At 42.3% G+C, this 16,374-nt stretch overlaps 1 protein-coding gene across 1 annotated transcript in view; it reads left to right on the forward strand.

The window, feature by feature from the left end:
* Window positions 1-16,134, forward strand: part of LOC124716705 (organic solute transporter alpha-like protein) — a 158,505-nt gene extending 142,371 nt beyond the window's left edge. Inside the window, exons 5-6 of the mRNA XM_047243247.1 lie at window positions 11,818-12,064; window positions 15,887-16,134. Of these exons, the coding sequence (XP_047099203.1) occupies window positions 11,818-12,064; window positions 15,887-16,134 (495 nt within the window). The remainder of the gene's footprint in view (window positions 1-11,817; window positions 12,065-15,886) is intronic.
* The last annotated feature ends 240 nt before the right edge of the window (window positions 16,135-16,374 follow it).

The following is a 16,374-nucleotide window of genomic DNA, read 5'->3' on the forward strand; positions in this document are numbered from 1 at the left end:
GACTGTAGCGCCTTTAACCGCTTGGCCACACCGGCCGGCACACAGCAAGGGATCTTGACTTCTAATATGATGTAGTACACAAGACTGTTTGCGTGGCCTTATAAGAAGAAATGAAGTGGGGTGAGACCAGGTGTACGTGTTGGGCACGAAACAGGACCCCCCTGCTTGTTCACTTTACATGGAATGTCTGATACAGATGTTCTCGAACCCTCAGTCCAAAGTCCTCCATCATGTTACAACCATATCCGTTGGCGAATAACAAGCGGAATATGTTGCAGGACTGCCTACCAGCAAAAGTGCCGGTACAGTTATTCCACTACCAGAGTTATCAGAACGATTATCGCTTATAACTTTGGACTCGATCATTTCCGGATCATGGTCCCTTGTGTGAAATTCTTCTCTGAAAGTTTGTGACATCATGACGGAGTCCACCTGTATCAACTGTAATCAGTCGATTCACAAATAGTCTGTCCTTTTTCCAGTGTCTCACGTATGTGTTAGTCTAACGTAGAACTAACGCACAATAGCTGCTATATGTACTTTTAGTTAGGAAACATATTATGCCCTTCTAGCTGTAACATAAAATGTAATACGATGGTTGTTTGATAAGCCTAGTAAAAAACCAAGAAAAAATGTTTGCTTCGAAAACAACTCACCTTACTTCTCCACTTAGTCTCCCTTTCTTTAAAGTCAGTACCGCCATTGCACTCTTGTTTATTTACAGTGTTACATTGACACTTACACAATCACGATTTCGGCTTCAAAGTGCCATTATCAAGTGTTTTTAGTGTTATACAGTGCCCAAGATGGCATACTATCGTATTTAAAATGCACTGTTAGACATGTTGTCTAAGAGTACACTTGGTCCAGCGATCTTCCAGCTTCATCCCATCGGAAAAAAAGAATTTGTTAAACTATGCAACATACTCTTTGACTGCAACTATCACTTCGTCATTAGATCAAAATTTATTCCCAGCAAGCCAGAGTATTAAGTTAGGCAGGTGACGCCTGTATTTAAGAAGGGTAGAAGGACGGATCCTCAAATTTACAGACCAATATCCTTAACATCTATTTGTTGCAGGATTCTCGAACATATCCTCATTTCGAATATAATGAATTTCCTTGAGACAGAGAAGTTGCTGTCCATGTATCAGCACTGCTATAGAAAGCATCGCTCATGCGAAGTGCAACTCGCCCTTTCTTCACATGATATCTTGCGAACCATCGATGGAGGGTATCAGACGGATGCCATATTCCTTGACTTCCGGAAAGCGTTTGACTCGGTGCTCCACTGCAGACTCCTAACTAAGGTACGAGCGTATGGGATTGGTTCCCAAATATGTGAGTGGCTCGAAGACTTCTTAAGTAATAGAACCCAGTACGCTGTCCTCGATGGTGAGTGTTCATCGGAGGTGAGGGTATCATCTGGACTACCCCAGGTACGTGTGGTAGGTCCGCTGTTGTTTTCTACCTACATAAATGATCTTTTCGATAGGGTGGATAGCAATGTGAGGCTGTTTGCTGATGACGCTGTGGTGTACGGGGAGGTGTCGTCGTTGAGTGACTGTAGGAGGATACAAGATGACTTGGACAGGATTTGTGATTGATGTAAAGAATGGCAGCTAACTCTAAATGTAGATAAATGTAAATTAATGCAGATGAATAGTAAAAAGAATCCTGTAATGTTTGAATACTCCATTAGTAGTGTAGCGCTTGACACAGTCTCGTCGTCCGCAGCTCGTAATCGTGCGTTAGCGTTCTCGCTTCCCACGCCCGGGTTCCCGGGTTCGATTCCCGGCGGGGTCAGGGATTTTCTCTGCCTCGTGATGACTGGGTGTTGTGTGATGCCCTTAGGTTAGTTAGGTTTAAGTAGTTCTAAGTTCTAGGGGACTGATGACCATAGATGTTAAGTCCCATAGTGTTCAGAGCCACAGTCACGTCGATTAAATATTTGCGCGTAACATTGCAGAGCGATATGAAGTGGGACAAGCATGTAATGGCAGTTGTGGGGAAGGCGGATAGTCGTCTTCGGTTCATTGGTAGAATTTTGGGAAGATGCGGTTCATCTGTAAAGGAGACCGCTTATAAAACACTAATACGACCTATTCTTGGGTACTGCTCGAGCGTTTGGGATCCCTATCAGGTCGTATTGAGGGAGGACATAGGAGAAATTCAGAGGCGGGCTGCTAGATTTGTTACTGGTAGGTTTGATCATCACGCGAGTGTTACGGAAATGCTTCAGCAACTCGGGTGGGAGTCTCTAGACGAAAGGGGGCGTTCTTTTCGTGAATCGCTACTGAGGAAATTTAGAGAACCAGCATTTGAGGCTGACTGCAGTACAGTTTTACTGCCGCCAACTTACATTTCGCGGAAAGACCACAAAGATAAGATAAGAGAGATTAGGGCTCGTACAGAGGCATATAGGCAGTCATTTTTCCCTCGTTCTGTTTGAGAGTGGAACAGGGAGAGAAGATGCCAGTTGTGGTACGAGGTACCCTCCGCCACGCACCGTATGGTGGATTGCGGAGTATGTATGTAGATGTAGATGTAGATGTAAAGGAAGAAGTCACTTTGACTACATCTAGTGAGTAAGGTGGCTGAGAAAACAATTCAAAGCCCAGTTCATACAGTATCGCCGTTGTTATCGCTGACGTGTGGGATGGTGCATTATCCTGGTGAAAGGGCACTTCTTTGCATACCAACTTTGGTCTTTTTTCAGCCAAAGCAATCTTATAACGATCCAGCAATGAAGTATATAGGGTCCAATTTTCGTTCTTCCATTTTCCAAGTAATCTATGAGGATTATTCCTTGGAAATCGCAGCAAACAGTTGCCATCACGTTACCAGCGGACAAAATTGTTTCTGCCTTCTTCAGTGCACTTTCACCAGTCTTTGGCCAATTCTTTGAGTGTAGTTTTGAATCTGTTGTGTTATGATGGATCCAGGTTTCAACAACAGTCGCAAATCGGTGCAAAAAGTTTTGCTGAGACCTACAGTGTCACCAATCTCACAAATTTTTGTTCGGCGATCTTTCATTATACTATCATGGATTTTGTCGGTGGTTTCCTTGGTGCTGACGTCAATTGGTGTTTGTACGACTGCATTTAAATTCATTAATCTAAAAATACATAGTCTTCACGATAGAGCAGGGCCCGCGTGAACTTCATCCAACTCTATTTTGATTTATGTCGCAGTCCAACCCTCAAAATGAGAATGTTTATAACAGCACGAAACTCGGTTTTCTCCATTTTCAACAGTCGACACACTGACAGATTCAGACGGCTGTCAACAATGAACAGTACGCTATACCTTGTCGAAATTCTTTATTCCATCCTTGGACTAATCAAGCTTACCAACCTTGAAGGTGCGGCTTAAGGCCCTCTCACACGGAGCAAGGTTCGCCGCAAGTTAGCGAGATGGCGTGCATGCCCGCCGGCTTGCAGGGAAAGGAGCCGGCTGTCTTCCATGCCGAAGCTCTCCCACGGTTCAAGATCGGCAGCTAGTTGTGTTGTGATTGGCTGCATGCTGTATCGAACGAAGATGGCTGCTTCAGGTACAGATGTTCAGAGCAAACTGGTGTTATTAGCTGTTTTGGTGCTAAACGATGCAGAAATGCATGCTAATGAGAGAAGAAGAAAGAAAGAATGGACGAAAAACTGGATTAAGTGGAGAAACGCTGGAAAAGGTGTGCTGTCCATGCTTCATAAAGAGGTTAGTTCGCATAACAACTACTTTTGTTTGAAAAGTATCACCATTTCATTACTGTTTGACTTTATAAATATACCAATAATGACTGTTATATACGACTTTATTTTATAGCATGGAAGATCGTACATCCTTAGCAAATTTTGTACGAATGGGTGTATTGGTATTTGAAGAACTGCTTTGTATGGTTTCGCCTCTGATTCAGAAGAAAGCTACATCGTAATCCATTACCATTCAAGATTATGTGCTTTCAAAAATCGGGTGAATATTCAGTGTAATATTTCTAGGAAATAGTCTTAAATGGGTCCTATTTTTGCAAGTAGTAAGTTTCTACGTTCAACAAACAATTCATAGTTTTGTACTTACGTCGTTCATCCCAGTGCCACTGCTTTTCGATGATTTTACTTTGGCGTACTCCACTTTAAATTGAGTACGTAAATTGTGCATTTTGCTATAGCACTCCTTGCTCGTCGTGTATGGTCGAACAAGACACACGGCATTTGCAGCTCTTTCGAGTGCCTCTGGGCGCAAGTGTTTATTATAATAGTTTGCGCTTTTCACGACGTACAGACACTGTTCTTCGCTATAAGTACATAGCAATGCTTCAATCGCTTCCTTGGACCACTGCAGTGCCATTACTTAATAATTATAAGAACTTCCTACCGCATGACGGCAACATAACATGTCTCCTCCTACCAGCAAACACAACTTCACTTATACAGCCCATTGAACAGGGAATCATGGATAACATAAACGTCGTTATAGAAAAATATTTATCGAAAGTTTGCTCTCATCTGATGAATCAACATCTGTAAAACAGTTTTGGAGATCTTACAGTATTAAAGATGCCATTTTCAATGTTGCCAGTGCATGGAGTGATTTGTCAGTGTCAAATCTCAAGAACGGCTGGAATAAACTTTGGCCTCAACCTAGAGGTGAAGAATCGGAGGAACCAGAGTGTGTGACAGTTGACGACATGGTCAATTTGTGCAATAATTTACAAATCAGCACAAATTTGACGTCAGAAGAAGTATAAGAGTGGTTAGAGTGTGACAAAGTGGACGGGGGTTTTCAAATTTTGAGTGATGACGAAATTTTTGCCAGCGTAAGTGCCACCAAAGAAGAAGAAGAAGAAGGGGCTGATGAAGACGAGTGTTCAAACCATGAAGAAAAACAAACTATTAGCAATTCAGAGGCCGAAACAATGCTGCCCAAGTGTATAGAATGGTTTGAAAGTCAAGAAGAGGCTAATGCAACGCAGGCACTACTGCTCCGAAAAATACGAAATATTGCCGCGGTGAAAGCTCGAACATCAAAAAGGCAGAAGAAATTGACTGACTATTTCCAAGCTAGATAAACTATTTCACCCGTAAGCTTATAGTACAGTACAGTACAGTACAGTACGTATTTTGCAACTTTTGTAGCTACTGTACGGATGTTTTTATCGTGTAATAAATAGTTTTATTTGCTATTATAATCGTGTTTAATTCGTTTTCGCTCCGAAATATTATTATATTACTGTGAGAGAGATATGTGTCTATACATAAAATAATTGATTGAGGTTATGTTTTGGAGGAATACAGTGTTTCTGTTATCCGTCTATTCGCTCAGCCGTCACGACCACGGTCCCGAAGATGAAGGTTAATCGAGTTTCCACTGTATCGTGTACGGACAGAGACCGCGTGCATACAGATTTAACTGAGTGCTCCTAATTCGGAACTGTTCCTCGAATAGTGCATCAAGACACAAGATTAGTTTTCTTCCGTCTTTAGTTCAGAGAACATTAGTTACTTTGTGTTCATAGAACTGTAGTCAACGCAGGACAGATAGGCTAAACCGGCATTCCACAACTGCTGCAACCAGCGTTCCTAAAGTTGACTAATATATTTTACTGTTCACTATTCGTTGTTGCTTCTTTGCGCGTTTGCTGCCGCAGAACCCACACGTCCGTCCTATCAGGACAACTTTATTAGTCTGTATCAGTGGCAACAGGATTTTCATCAAACTGGACGCCCCAAGTCCACAACAGAAGGCACAACAAAAATGTTGCATTCTTTCACCGAAATGTACTTACCAACCACCCTCGTATACACACTGCAATTACGACACTTTTTATTTTTACTTCGTACATTAGTTTTCGTGTCTAAAAAATCTGCCTTTCTAGCTTAAATGCATAACTCCCACACATAATATCTACATCTACATCATACTCCGCAAGCCACCTAATGGTGTGTGGCGGAGGGTAGTTTCGGTACCACTATCTGCTCCCTCCTACCCTGTTCCAATCGCGAACATTGCGTGCGAAGAATGATTGTCGGTGAGCACGGTCCGTGTGCCGACGACTTTACTAATTATCACATTAATCTGCTGACATGGCTGCGCAGCGACCACTAGCCAGTAATGAGATGCTACAGCGGGCTGAACGAAAGTACGAATTTCGGAATCTGTTTAAGACCTAGCACTTACCACCACAGCCGCATTGACTTTAGAGCCAAGCTTGGAACCGTAGGGAAAGGCACGCGTTTAAACTCACGCAGGCTGGCGTGAGGTCTGGAACAGGACAAGGAATTGAGACTAGCAAAAAAACGTACGTAGCTTCTGCAATACTTAACTTTAATCCATAATTGGTGAACATCGCTCTTGACGGTACATATTTTACAGCATCAATAGTAACTGGTAACGGCGCCTTGCTAGGTCGTAGCAAATGACGTAGCTGAAGGCTATGCTGACTATCGTCTTGGCAAATGAGAGCGTAATTTGTCAGTGAACCATCGCTAGCAAAGTCGGCTGTACAACTGGGGCGAGTGCTAGGAAGTCTCTCTAGACCTGCCGTGTGGCGGCGCTCGGTCTGCGATCACTGATAGTGGCGACACGTGGGTCCGACGTATACTAACGGACCGCGGCCGATTTAAAGGCTACCTTCGTTTACATAAAATAATACATACTCATGTCTGCTTTACTAGTATGACATAACTGAAAGTAAGCTGTCAGCTGTCAATCCAGCTTTAATAATTTTCTTTTACAATGTGTAGGTGGGTAAATTAACTACACATCAAAGTGTCATACAATCTGTGTGGGAACTAAAGATATATTTGAAAAAATCCGTCACAGGAGCAGAGAAATTGCGTGCTAGAATTAGAAGCCTTCTATTAGAAACGGGGGCAGCTACATTAATATGTTCAGAGATTGTCGAATCATCCTAAGTGAAAAGAAACAAGATCATTTCTATCAAAACCTTTACGACATAGTGCACATCATTGCCCTGAAGATCTTTACAGTCGAAAAAGATGACTGGTTTTTGATCAGCCACCAACTGATAGGGACGCCAAGGTTCATGCATAGAATCAATCAACACTTATTCGAGAAACAGAACTTCTGAGCCGGTGCAGGCAACCATTAACAGATGAGAGTGAAACGAATATAAGACTCAACTATTCATTAAATACATATTAACCCATTTAAAATATAAATTTCGCATGCAAATGTATCTGAAAATTAAAAAAACTAAAGTTCATTACTAGTAAATGCTGATAATTTTACGCATATTTCGGTCATTCAACTTACTACGGAAAACGACAGGAAAAAGTTGTCCATGAAAGTCGTGCTGAATGGTTTTTTGGTTAAATAGTTTCTTTCACAATAGAAATCAGTTTTAGAGGTGTGTGCGTTTTGATTGAAACCATTTTGGATAAAGATCTCTTATACAGAGTGTTACAAAAAGGTACGGCCAAACTTTCATGAAACATTCCTCACACACAAAGAAAGAAAATATGTTATGTGGACATGTATCCGGAAACGCTTACTTTCCATGTTAGAGCTCATTTTATTACTTCTCTTCAAATCACATTAATCATGGAATGGAAACACACAGCAACAGAACGTACCAGCGTGACTTCAAACACTTTGTTACAGGAAATGTTCAAAATGTCCTCCGTTAGCGAGGATACATGCATCCACCCTCCGTCGCATGGAATCCCTGACGCGCTGATACAGCCCTGGAGAATGGCGTCCACAATACGAGCACGAAGAGTCTCTACATTTGGTACCGGGGTTGCGTAGACAAGAGCTTTCAAATGTCCCCATAAATGAAAGTCAAGAGGGTTGAGGTCAGGAGAGCGTGGAGGCCATGTAATTGGTCAGCCTCTACCAATCCATCGGTCACCGAATCTGTTGTTGAGAAGCGTACGAACACTTCGACTGAAATGTGCAGGAGCTCCATCGTGCATGAACCACATGTTGTGTCGTACTTGTAAAGACACATGTTCTAGCAGCACAGGTAGAGTATCCCATGTGAAATCATGATAACGTGCTCCACTGAGCGTAGGTGGAAGAACATGGGGTCCAGTCAAGACACACCAACAATGCCTGCCCAAACGTTCACAGAAAATCTGTGTTGATGACGTGACTGCACAATTGCATGCGGATTCTCGTCAGCCCACACATGTTGATTGTGAAAATTTACAATTTGATCACGTTGGAATGAAGCCTCATCCGTAAAGAGAACATTTGCACTGAAATGAGGATTGACATATTGTTGGATGAACCATTCGCAGAAGTGTACCCGTGGAGGCCAATCAGCTCCTGATAGTGCCTGCACACGCTGTACATGGTACGGAGACAACTGGTTCTCCCGTAGCACTCTCCGTACAGTGACGTGGTCAACGTTACCTTGTACAGCAGCAACTTCTCTGACGCTGACAGGGTTATCGTGAACTGCACGAAGAATTGCCTCGTCCATTGCAGGTGTCCTCGTCGTTCTAGGTCTTCCCCAGTCGCGAGTCATAGGCTGGAATGTTACGTGCTCCCTAAGACGCGGAACAATTGCTTCGGACGTCTTCCTGTCGGGACACCTTCGTTCTGGAAATCTGTCTCGATACAAACGTACCGCGCCACGGCTATTGCCCCGTGCTAATCCATACATCAAATGGGCATTTGCCAACTCCGCATTTGTAAGCATTGCACTGACTGCAAAACCACGTTCGTGATGAACACTAACCTGTTGATGCTACGTACTGATGTGCTTGATGCTAGTACTGTAAAGCAATGAGTCGCATGTCAACACAAGCACCGACGTCAACATTACCTTCCTTCAATTGGGCCAACTGGCCGTGAATCGAGGAAGTACAGTACATACTGACGAAACTAAAATGAGCTCTAACATGGAAATTAAGCGTTTCCGGACACATGTCCACATAACATCTTTTCTTTATTTGTGTGTGAGGAATGTTTCCTGAAAGTTTGGCCGTACCTTTTTGTAACACCCTGTATGTACCCTGCACGTCCAAGATGTATGAGATGATTATATTTGTATTGTCCTTACCGTTATGTAAGTCGAAGAGTGATCTTGTGCTGCTTCACAAGTCAAAGCACCGTATTTCGATTTCAGTATTCTTTCAAAATTTTGTGCACGATGAATCACCTAAAGCTTGCGGCGCAGATATTCCCGAAATGGAAAATGCTATTGATGTGTGGATTTCACAGAATTGATTGGTAGTTAGGGACTCGTATTGTTAGTCAATCAACAGATTGTAATAATACTTAGAAAGTGAGGTTTTTTTGCCAACATACACTGTTTAAGTAAAACAATGCCTATTAACATTAATAAACTAAAATTAGGGCAAATGAAACTGTTATTGATGCTTGTTGCAGGAGTCTAGTGCGAAACGTATACGAGATATCGTATTTTGAAAAGTTTCCGCAACTACACTTGCTTGTGCCATTCAATCTGCGGAGTTGCTAGATGCGAAGTTGTTATGTTTGTATACAATATACTTGAGAGTTCCTAGAGCGCATCGCGATATGCTTGTCAGTTAATGTGTGACATTCCAACCAGTTAGTCTTGAGTGGACAATAGGATTTACCAATACAGAAAACGCCGACATGCTCATGCTGTATGGAGAGTGTAGGAAGAATGCAGATCGTTCTTGTACGGTGTACGCTGCAAGATATTCCAATAGACGTCAACCATCTCGGCAATTAATCAACCAGCTACTTGAAAGTAGTAGTGTAACAGAAGCAAACAAGTGACGTCAGAAAAGGCGGAACTCAACGTCCTTGCCGCTGTAGCAGTTGATCGACACGATAGCTCCCGAGAAATCGCACGAAGTAGTGACAAGAGTCAGACAAGTGTCCTAAGCTTTCTTCACTGGTATAGGTTCCACCCCTATCGCAACTCTACCGATCAAGATCTGCATGGAAACGATTATGAGAATCGTGTTAAATTGCTCCAGATGTACCACGTATCTTGTTTACTGACGATGCCATATTTGCTAATCATGGCCAGACAGACCGCCGAAACATGCACTATTGGGCTGTTGACAATCCCCGTTGGCTTCGTCAGATGGAATGTCAGTTTCCATATAGTGTAAACGTGTGGTGTGGGATAGTGAACCAGCAGCTCATAGGCCCGTTTCTCATAGACGGAACCATGAACGCGCTCAAGTATCGCAGCCTCCTAAGAGACCATCTTCAACATATGCTAGAAGACGTTCCTCTGTAGACCAGGAAGAACCTGTGGCAGCAACGTAATGGCTGTCCAGCCCATAGTGCTCGAAGTAATGCAGCATGTCTTCACGAGTTGTTTCCCAATCGTTGGACTGGATGCAGAGCATCTGAACCTTGGCCAGCCCGTTCCCCGGATTTGATGCCTGTAGAATTTTCCTTTGGGGAAAGCTGAAAGACGCTGTCTATGAGGACATACGAACTACACCCGGTTGTATGCAACGAAGTATTACAGTAGCCTGCTCGGACATCTGCACTGAAATGCTAGCATGTGTGTCGCAGTCGTTCCATACCAGAGTGGAAGCGTGTATTCCCAGTGCTGGTGGTCATTTTGAACACAACCTGTGATAGTCAGTTGTCTCGTTACTGGTCAGAATGCACATTATTACTCTATGCACTTGTGTTGTTCTTTAGTGTGTGCTACCACAAATATTGTGCCCGCCTGGCTATCCACACTGTCTAACGCGCTGCTTTCCGAGCGGGAAGGCGCACCGGTCTCCGGCACGAATCCTCTCAGCGGATTGGTGTCGATGTCCGGTGTGCCGGCCAGCCTGTGTATGGTTTTTAAGGCAATTTTCCATCTACCTTGGCGAATGCGGGCTGGTTCCCCTCATTCCGCCCCAGTTACACTATCTCGGCGATTGCTGCGCAAACACTTTCTCCACATACGTGTACACCATAATTACTCTACCACGCAGACATTTGGGGTTACACTCGTCTGGTATGAGACGTTCCAGCGGAGGTCCACTAGGGACCGAACCACACAGTAACCGTGGGTTCGGTGTGGGGCAGCGGTGGGGTAGGTGGACTGCTGTAGCCTATTTTGGGATTGTGTCCCACTGAGGGCTACGGTGGGACGAAGCCTAGGTCCCTGGTTTAATACATATATACATAGATGAGGATCCTTACATAAAGTATTTGGTATCACGCTTTTCACAGTGTAGCAGATGTTAAAATACAGCTTTCAATGCTCTGTGTTGTGTCTAGTAGCATTCTGTATGAGATATATAAAATGGTAACACACCCAATTCGCATCTCATTTAAATACAATTAACAGAAATCTTTAATTACTGGTAAAGTATCTTATTGGTATCATCGATTTCACGAAATGTACAGAAAAATTAATTATTTCATTTGTGTAGCTATCTGACAACAATCACATAGAAATGTTAATGTTAAAATCAGTTCAGTCATTAAATAGGAAATCAATGGTCAAAATTAGATTACTTCATAAAATGTGAAACCTATTGTTTTCGCTAAACATCTGGCTAACTGGTGCACTGAAAGTTAGTTTTACTCAAAGAGATTTTCTTTCTATAAAAACTCAAATCAGATTTCTCATGTTATATGATTACCAGCTCTGGAACTTTCTAGACCGCGCGGCTAGCCGGGCGGGCAAGGGTCGCCATAGCATGTGCTATCAGAAACTCAAAATGACTTGTAGGAAACTCGTCTTAACCTTGTGGCAACAAGACGCTATGACTCGGCTGACAACCCAGGAAGATTTCATCAATGAAATTCTGTGAGGAAGTCTTCATTCGCGTACAATGAATGAAGCGTTTTAAAACGTTGACAGAGCTCGTTCAGCACGCTCCTCTGGCCTTGTTGCAGGAGACGTACACCAAAGCGCTCCCGTACCTGCAGCCGCTCTTCGTGGGCTCCATGATGCTGGCCGTGTGGGGCACCAACATGACGATCCGCGTGCTCAACACCATCCTGAGCGACTTCAAGGCGACGGCCAAGTTCATGTCCCTGCAGCTCATCGTCATCCTGGACGTGCTGCAGACCTCGATAGCGAATCTCATAGCCAAGAACGTGCCCTGCACCGTCCCGCTGACGCCCACTATGTGGGCCAACTGTGAGTACCACCTGTAGCCATTCCTTTGGGCACTGAAAGGGTAAGTTTGGGGTGACCGTCGACGTTATCTCTGTATGTATCAGGCAATGTCCTGACTGACTGGCTTACTCACTCTCTGACTCATCATCGACTAACCCTACCTGCTGAGGACAGAAACTTTTAATTTTGAGAAGGTGTGGATCTTCCATTGTAGGCGTCATTTACGGTGAAAGTTTTTGAAATTCCGTCTCTGAGGGAGTGAAATAGGTGATGAAAGGCTTTCTGAAAAATGTCGTTATTGAGGCAGTTTCGAAGTTAGACCTATGGAAACTATTGTTTGGTTTCTCAGTCAGAAATAAAGGAATACGTGTTTCAATATTTTTGGAAATTTAACCCCTGTGGGGGTGAAATAGTCGGCGAAAATTTTTTAAAAATAAATCATTATTAAAGAACTACTAAAGCTCCATCTATGAAAACTGGTATTCGACTTCTCAGTTGCAATTTAAAAATATACGTATTTCAGTGTTTTGAAAAATTCAAGCCCTAAGGGGGTGAAATAGAGGAAGAAATATTTTATGAAATATTTCATTATGAAATCAGTCTTAAAGCCAAATGTATGAGAATTTGATTGTAGCTCCGCAGTTGGAAAAAAATACATCTTTCACTGTTTTTGGAAATTCAGCCCCAGAGGGGGGTGAAATAGGGCCAAACGCAATCACTGAGATATCATCGCATAGCCCAAACCGCTAAGTATAGAAACTTGAAATTTCGAGAGGGTGTAGATTTTGTATTGTGGGCATCGTTTAAGAAGGGGTTGTCGAAATTCCTCTCCTAAGGCGGTGAAACAGAGGATGAAAGGCTTTTTTGAAAATATGTTTATATTAAGTCAATTTTGAAGCTATAAGTACAAAAATTGGTATTTGGTTTCTCAGTCAGAAATACAAAAATACGTGCTTCAGCAGTTTTTGAAATTTGAACATTAAGGAATAAAATAGTGGGTGAAATCTTTTTTAGAAAATAAATCAATATTAAACAACTTCTAACGCACTTGTAAAGTTACATCTATGAAAATTGATATTTGACTCCTCAGTTAAATTCAACTCCTAAGGGGGGTTAAAAAGAGGAAAAAAATTGTAGGAAAATATTTAGCCAAAACTTTTAAAGATAAATATACGAAAATTGTTATTTCACTTCTCTGTTAGATAGAAAGAAATGTCTGATAGGGGATGAAAGTTTATATGAAGATATCACCAAAAGAACTGATTAACAAAGACTTCAGACTCCGATAATAGAACAGCTATTTGGGCCGCAGTACATTCGGAAAATATCATGCTTCTACTGCCTTAATTAGCATGAAGAGTTTAGAAGTTGTTGCAACTTTTAAACAGCATAAAAATTCGATTAGAGGAAACAAAGCAAAAAAAAAAATGTCTGTGCAGACTGCGAGCGAAGCAGGAGGCACTAAGCTAGTTGTGTATAAACTGAGGATGATGATAGGTAGAGTCATAGCAAACAATGGTTTTCCAGTATTCCCCTGATCCCCATGGTATGGACCAACTGTGTACCAGATGTAGCCATTCATTTGTGCATTGAAAGGGTAACCTTTGGGATGGTGAGTGTGGTCATTCTGGATAAACTGAAGATGACGACAGCCAAGTTCATAACCAGGAACGTGCCCTGCACTGTTCCACAGACCCACACACTATGCACCAATGTTGAGAATCAGCTGAACGCGTTTATTTGAACATGGAAATGGTGAGCTTTGGGGTGTTCAGTCAGGTCATTCTGGATGACTGAACATGATGATAGCCAAGCTCATAGCCGACAACAAGCCCTTCACCATTCGGCTGACACACACGTTATGAGGCAACTGTATCAGCAATAGCCATTTGTTTGGATGTGGACAATGAGGTCATTGTGGGTGAACCAAGATGATGATGGCCAAGCACATAGCAAACAACATGACCTGGAACATTCTCATTTTTCCTCACCCTCCCCGTCTCTCTGACACAATCCTATGTGGGTCAAATGCATGTGCATTAGCAGAAATTTATCCAAGAGATACAAGATTCCAAAACTGCCATTATAGGTATATCTGATTTGAGAATTCTGAAGGTGAGTCATGCCACTCTTCTAAATATTACAGGACATACATAAAACTTACTGTATCTCAAAGGTGTGATAGGTCCCCTCTCAATATTTCTCTGAAGGTAGATTACTTTGATACTAACATGCAAACACATCTATTATTAACAATACCATTAGATGCAGCTTACTCAACACAAATGTATGAAAGATAAGACATGATGTGACTACAGTTTTTTACTGTGACATGAAAAACAGAAGTGAGTAACATTTTTTTTATATGTTCTTGATTTTAATTTTTGTGATCTTGATGTTACTCTCTTTTGATATTGTTTTACTATCAGGTAGCTTGAAAATGCTGAAGAGACGAAATTAACAAATAGCAAAGTCATGCAATCAAGTGTTTATTTCAAAACATAGAAACAGCCTACCCAGGACAATGACTTCCCTCAAGATATTTTTAGGGTATTAATACGGTAATGGATATTACCTTTTTGAGTTACTAATCCTAAATCACAACATTTCGTATCAATTGAATTAGTAAATGAAACTAGAAAATATTCACAAGTATTTACTAATGATGTCAGGTTGAAAGTGAAGTTGGAAAAATTGGGAAAAAAGGGTGAAATTCGTGTTGGATACTAACAATTAAAACTAAAAGGAAATACCACTGAGTAATACTCCTCAAAGCTGAAATACAAGAAATAGGTTTAAAATCCTTATTTGAATTTGAAGCCATCTGTGACGGTATCTGTTTACAAAGCTTCACACCTGATCATGCTAATGGATTTCTGGCATTATTTTCATGTCTCCAATGTGATCTGAAACAACTCGACCTTAAGAAAAGTGTTTTGGAGCTTCTTTTCTGTGTCGATTGCATAATGTGCATCGCAGGCCCAACATATGACTAAATGGATGTCAAAAACTTCCCAAAATTATCTTCACATTAGCCGGTAGAACTGACTCTTTAACAGCCTAGCACTGAAACTAGACCATCTTCACCTCCTCATTTTAACACCATCTCATGCAGCCATGTGAACTCGTTTGCCGAATTGGTAACACTCTATGAGTGCATGCTGCTCTGTGTTGAACCTATAGAGATTGATAAGTCGTCAACTTCTGGAGAGAACATCTTTCTGACATTAAAATATCACATGTTTTCTCACCCATATTTGGGTATACAGATGAAGCGTGACTGAAGAAACAAGCAGTATAATACGAAAACATCGCCATTCTGGACACCATTCCAGTCCTCCAGACATTGCTGGGAATCGAACCTGGGTCCTCTGCATGGCGGCCAACTATGTTGACCACTCGACTGCGGAGGCACAGTATAATATGGTCATTTCTTTCAGCTACTACGTTACCCCTAACATATAAAACTGAAGAGGAGGCATCTACTCTCTCTAGCCCCTCGCACCACCCCTGTTTGTAAACACCTATGGCCGAATGTATCAAATATTCTTTGGAATATCTGTCATGTAGGCTCTGAGGTCACTCTGAGAGTGTTTCAGAGATAGCCAAAAATGCATACAGCAAAATTTTGCTGATTCTCACTTTGTGGGTCAACGTCAAACATCAATTTAGGTATCCATTGGGTATGGGAGAGGTGTAAGCTCTGGAGTAATGAGTGATCTCATTCTCAGTGTGCTACAGTTAATGACAAAATTTGCATTTTAGAAATTTTTGGATTTCACCTTTTGCATGTTCAGTGCATTTTGATGACCTGTTGCTAATGTGAGCACCCTTATGTGGCAGTGATTGTGTCGACACTGGTGCTTGTGGAGATGGTGCCACTGAGTCTTTGGGCCCGTTCGCTCTACTGCCGTCCCACGCCACCCATTACAGCGCTTGTGGATCGCCATGGGAACACGTCCAGTGGTCCAGAATCTAATGGGCACATCGAGCCCATACCCATGTACAGGAGCTGTGTCATCCTGACTGAGGACTTGCCGCCTGTTCGCAGCGTGAGCATGGATGGGGTCGACTCATCATCCACGGCCTAGATACTTCCAGTGACCAATCTGTTCTTGGTTTCATCGTCAACGATGGTGAGGCAGACGAGTGATCAGTCCCAAAGGGCAAAAGTTCCAGTGTTCTAAGTGTAACATAAAAACTGTGATTTTGTCCAATGTTGGGGAACAATTGTACACTTCAGTGTGCAGTGCACTCTGACAGAAACATTATTACTCCTTGAGAACCATTCTAATTATGTTAATAAACTGAAATGTGACCGTCAGCATTGC

Source organism: Schistocerca piceifrons, chromosome 9 (assembly GCF_021461385.2).
Source record: "Schistocerca piceifrons isolate TAMUIC-IGC-003096 chromosome 9, iqSchPice1.1, whole genome shotgun sequence".
In the NCBI taxonomy this organism is placed as follows: Eukaryota; Metazoa; Arthropoda; class Insecta; order Orthoptera; family Acrididae; genus Schistocerca; species Schistocerca piceifrons.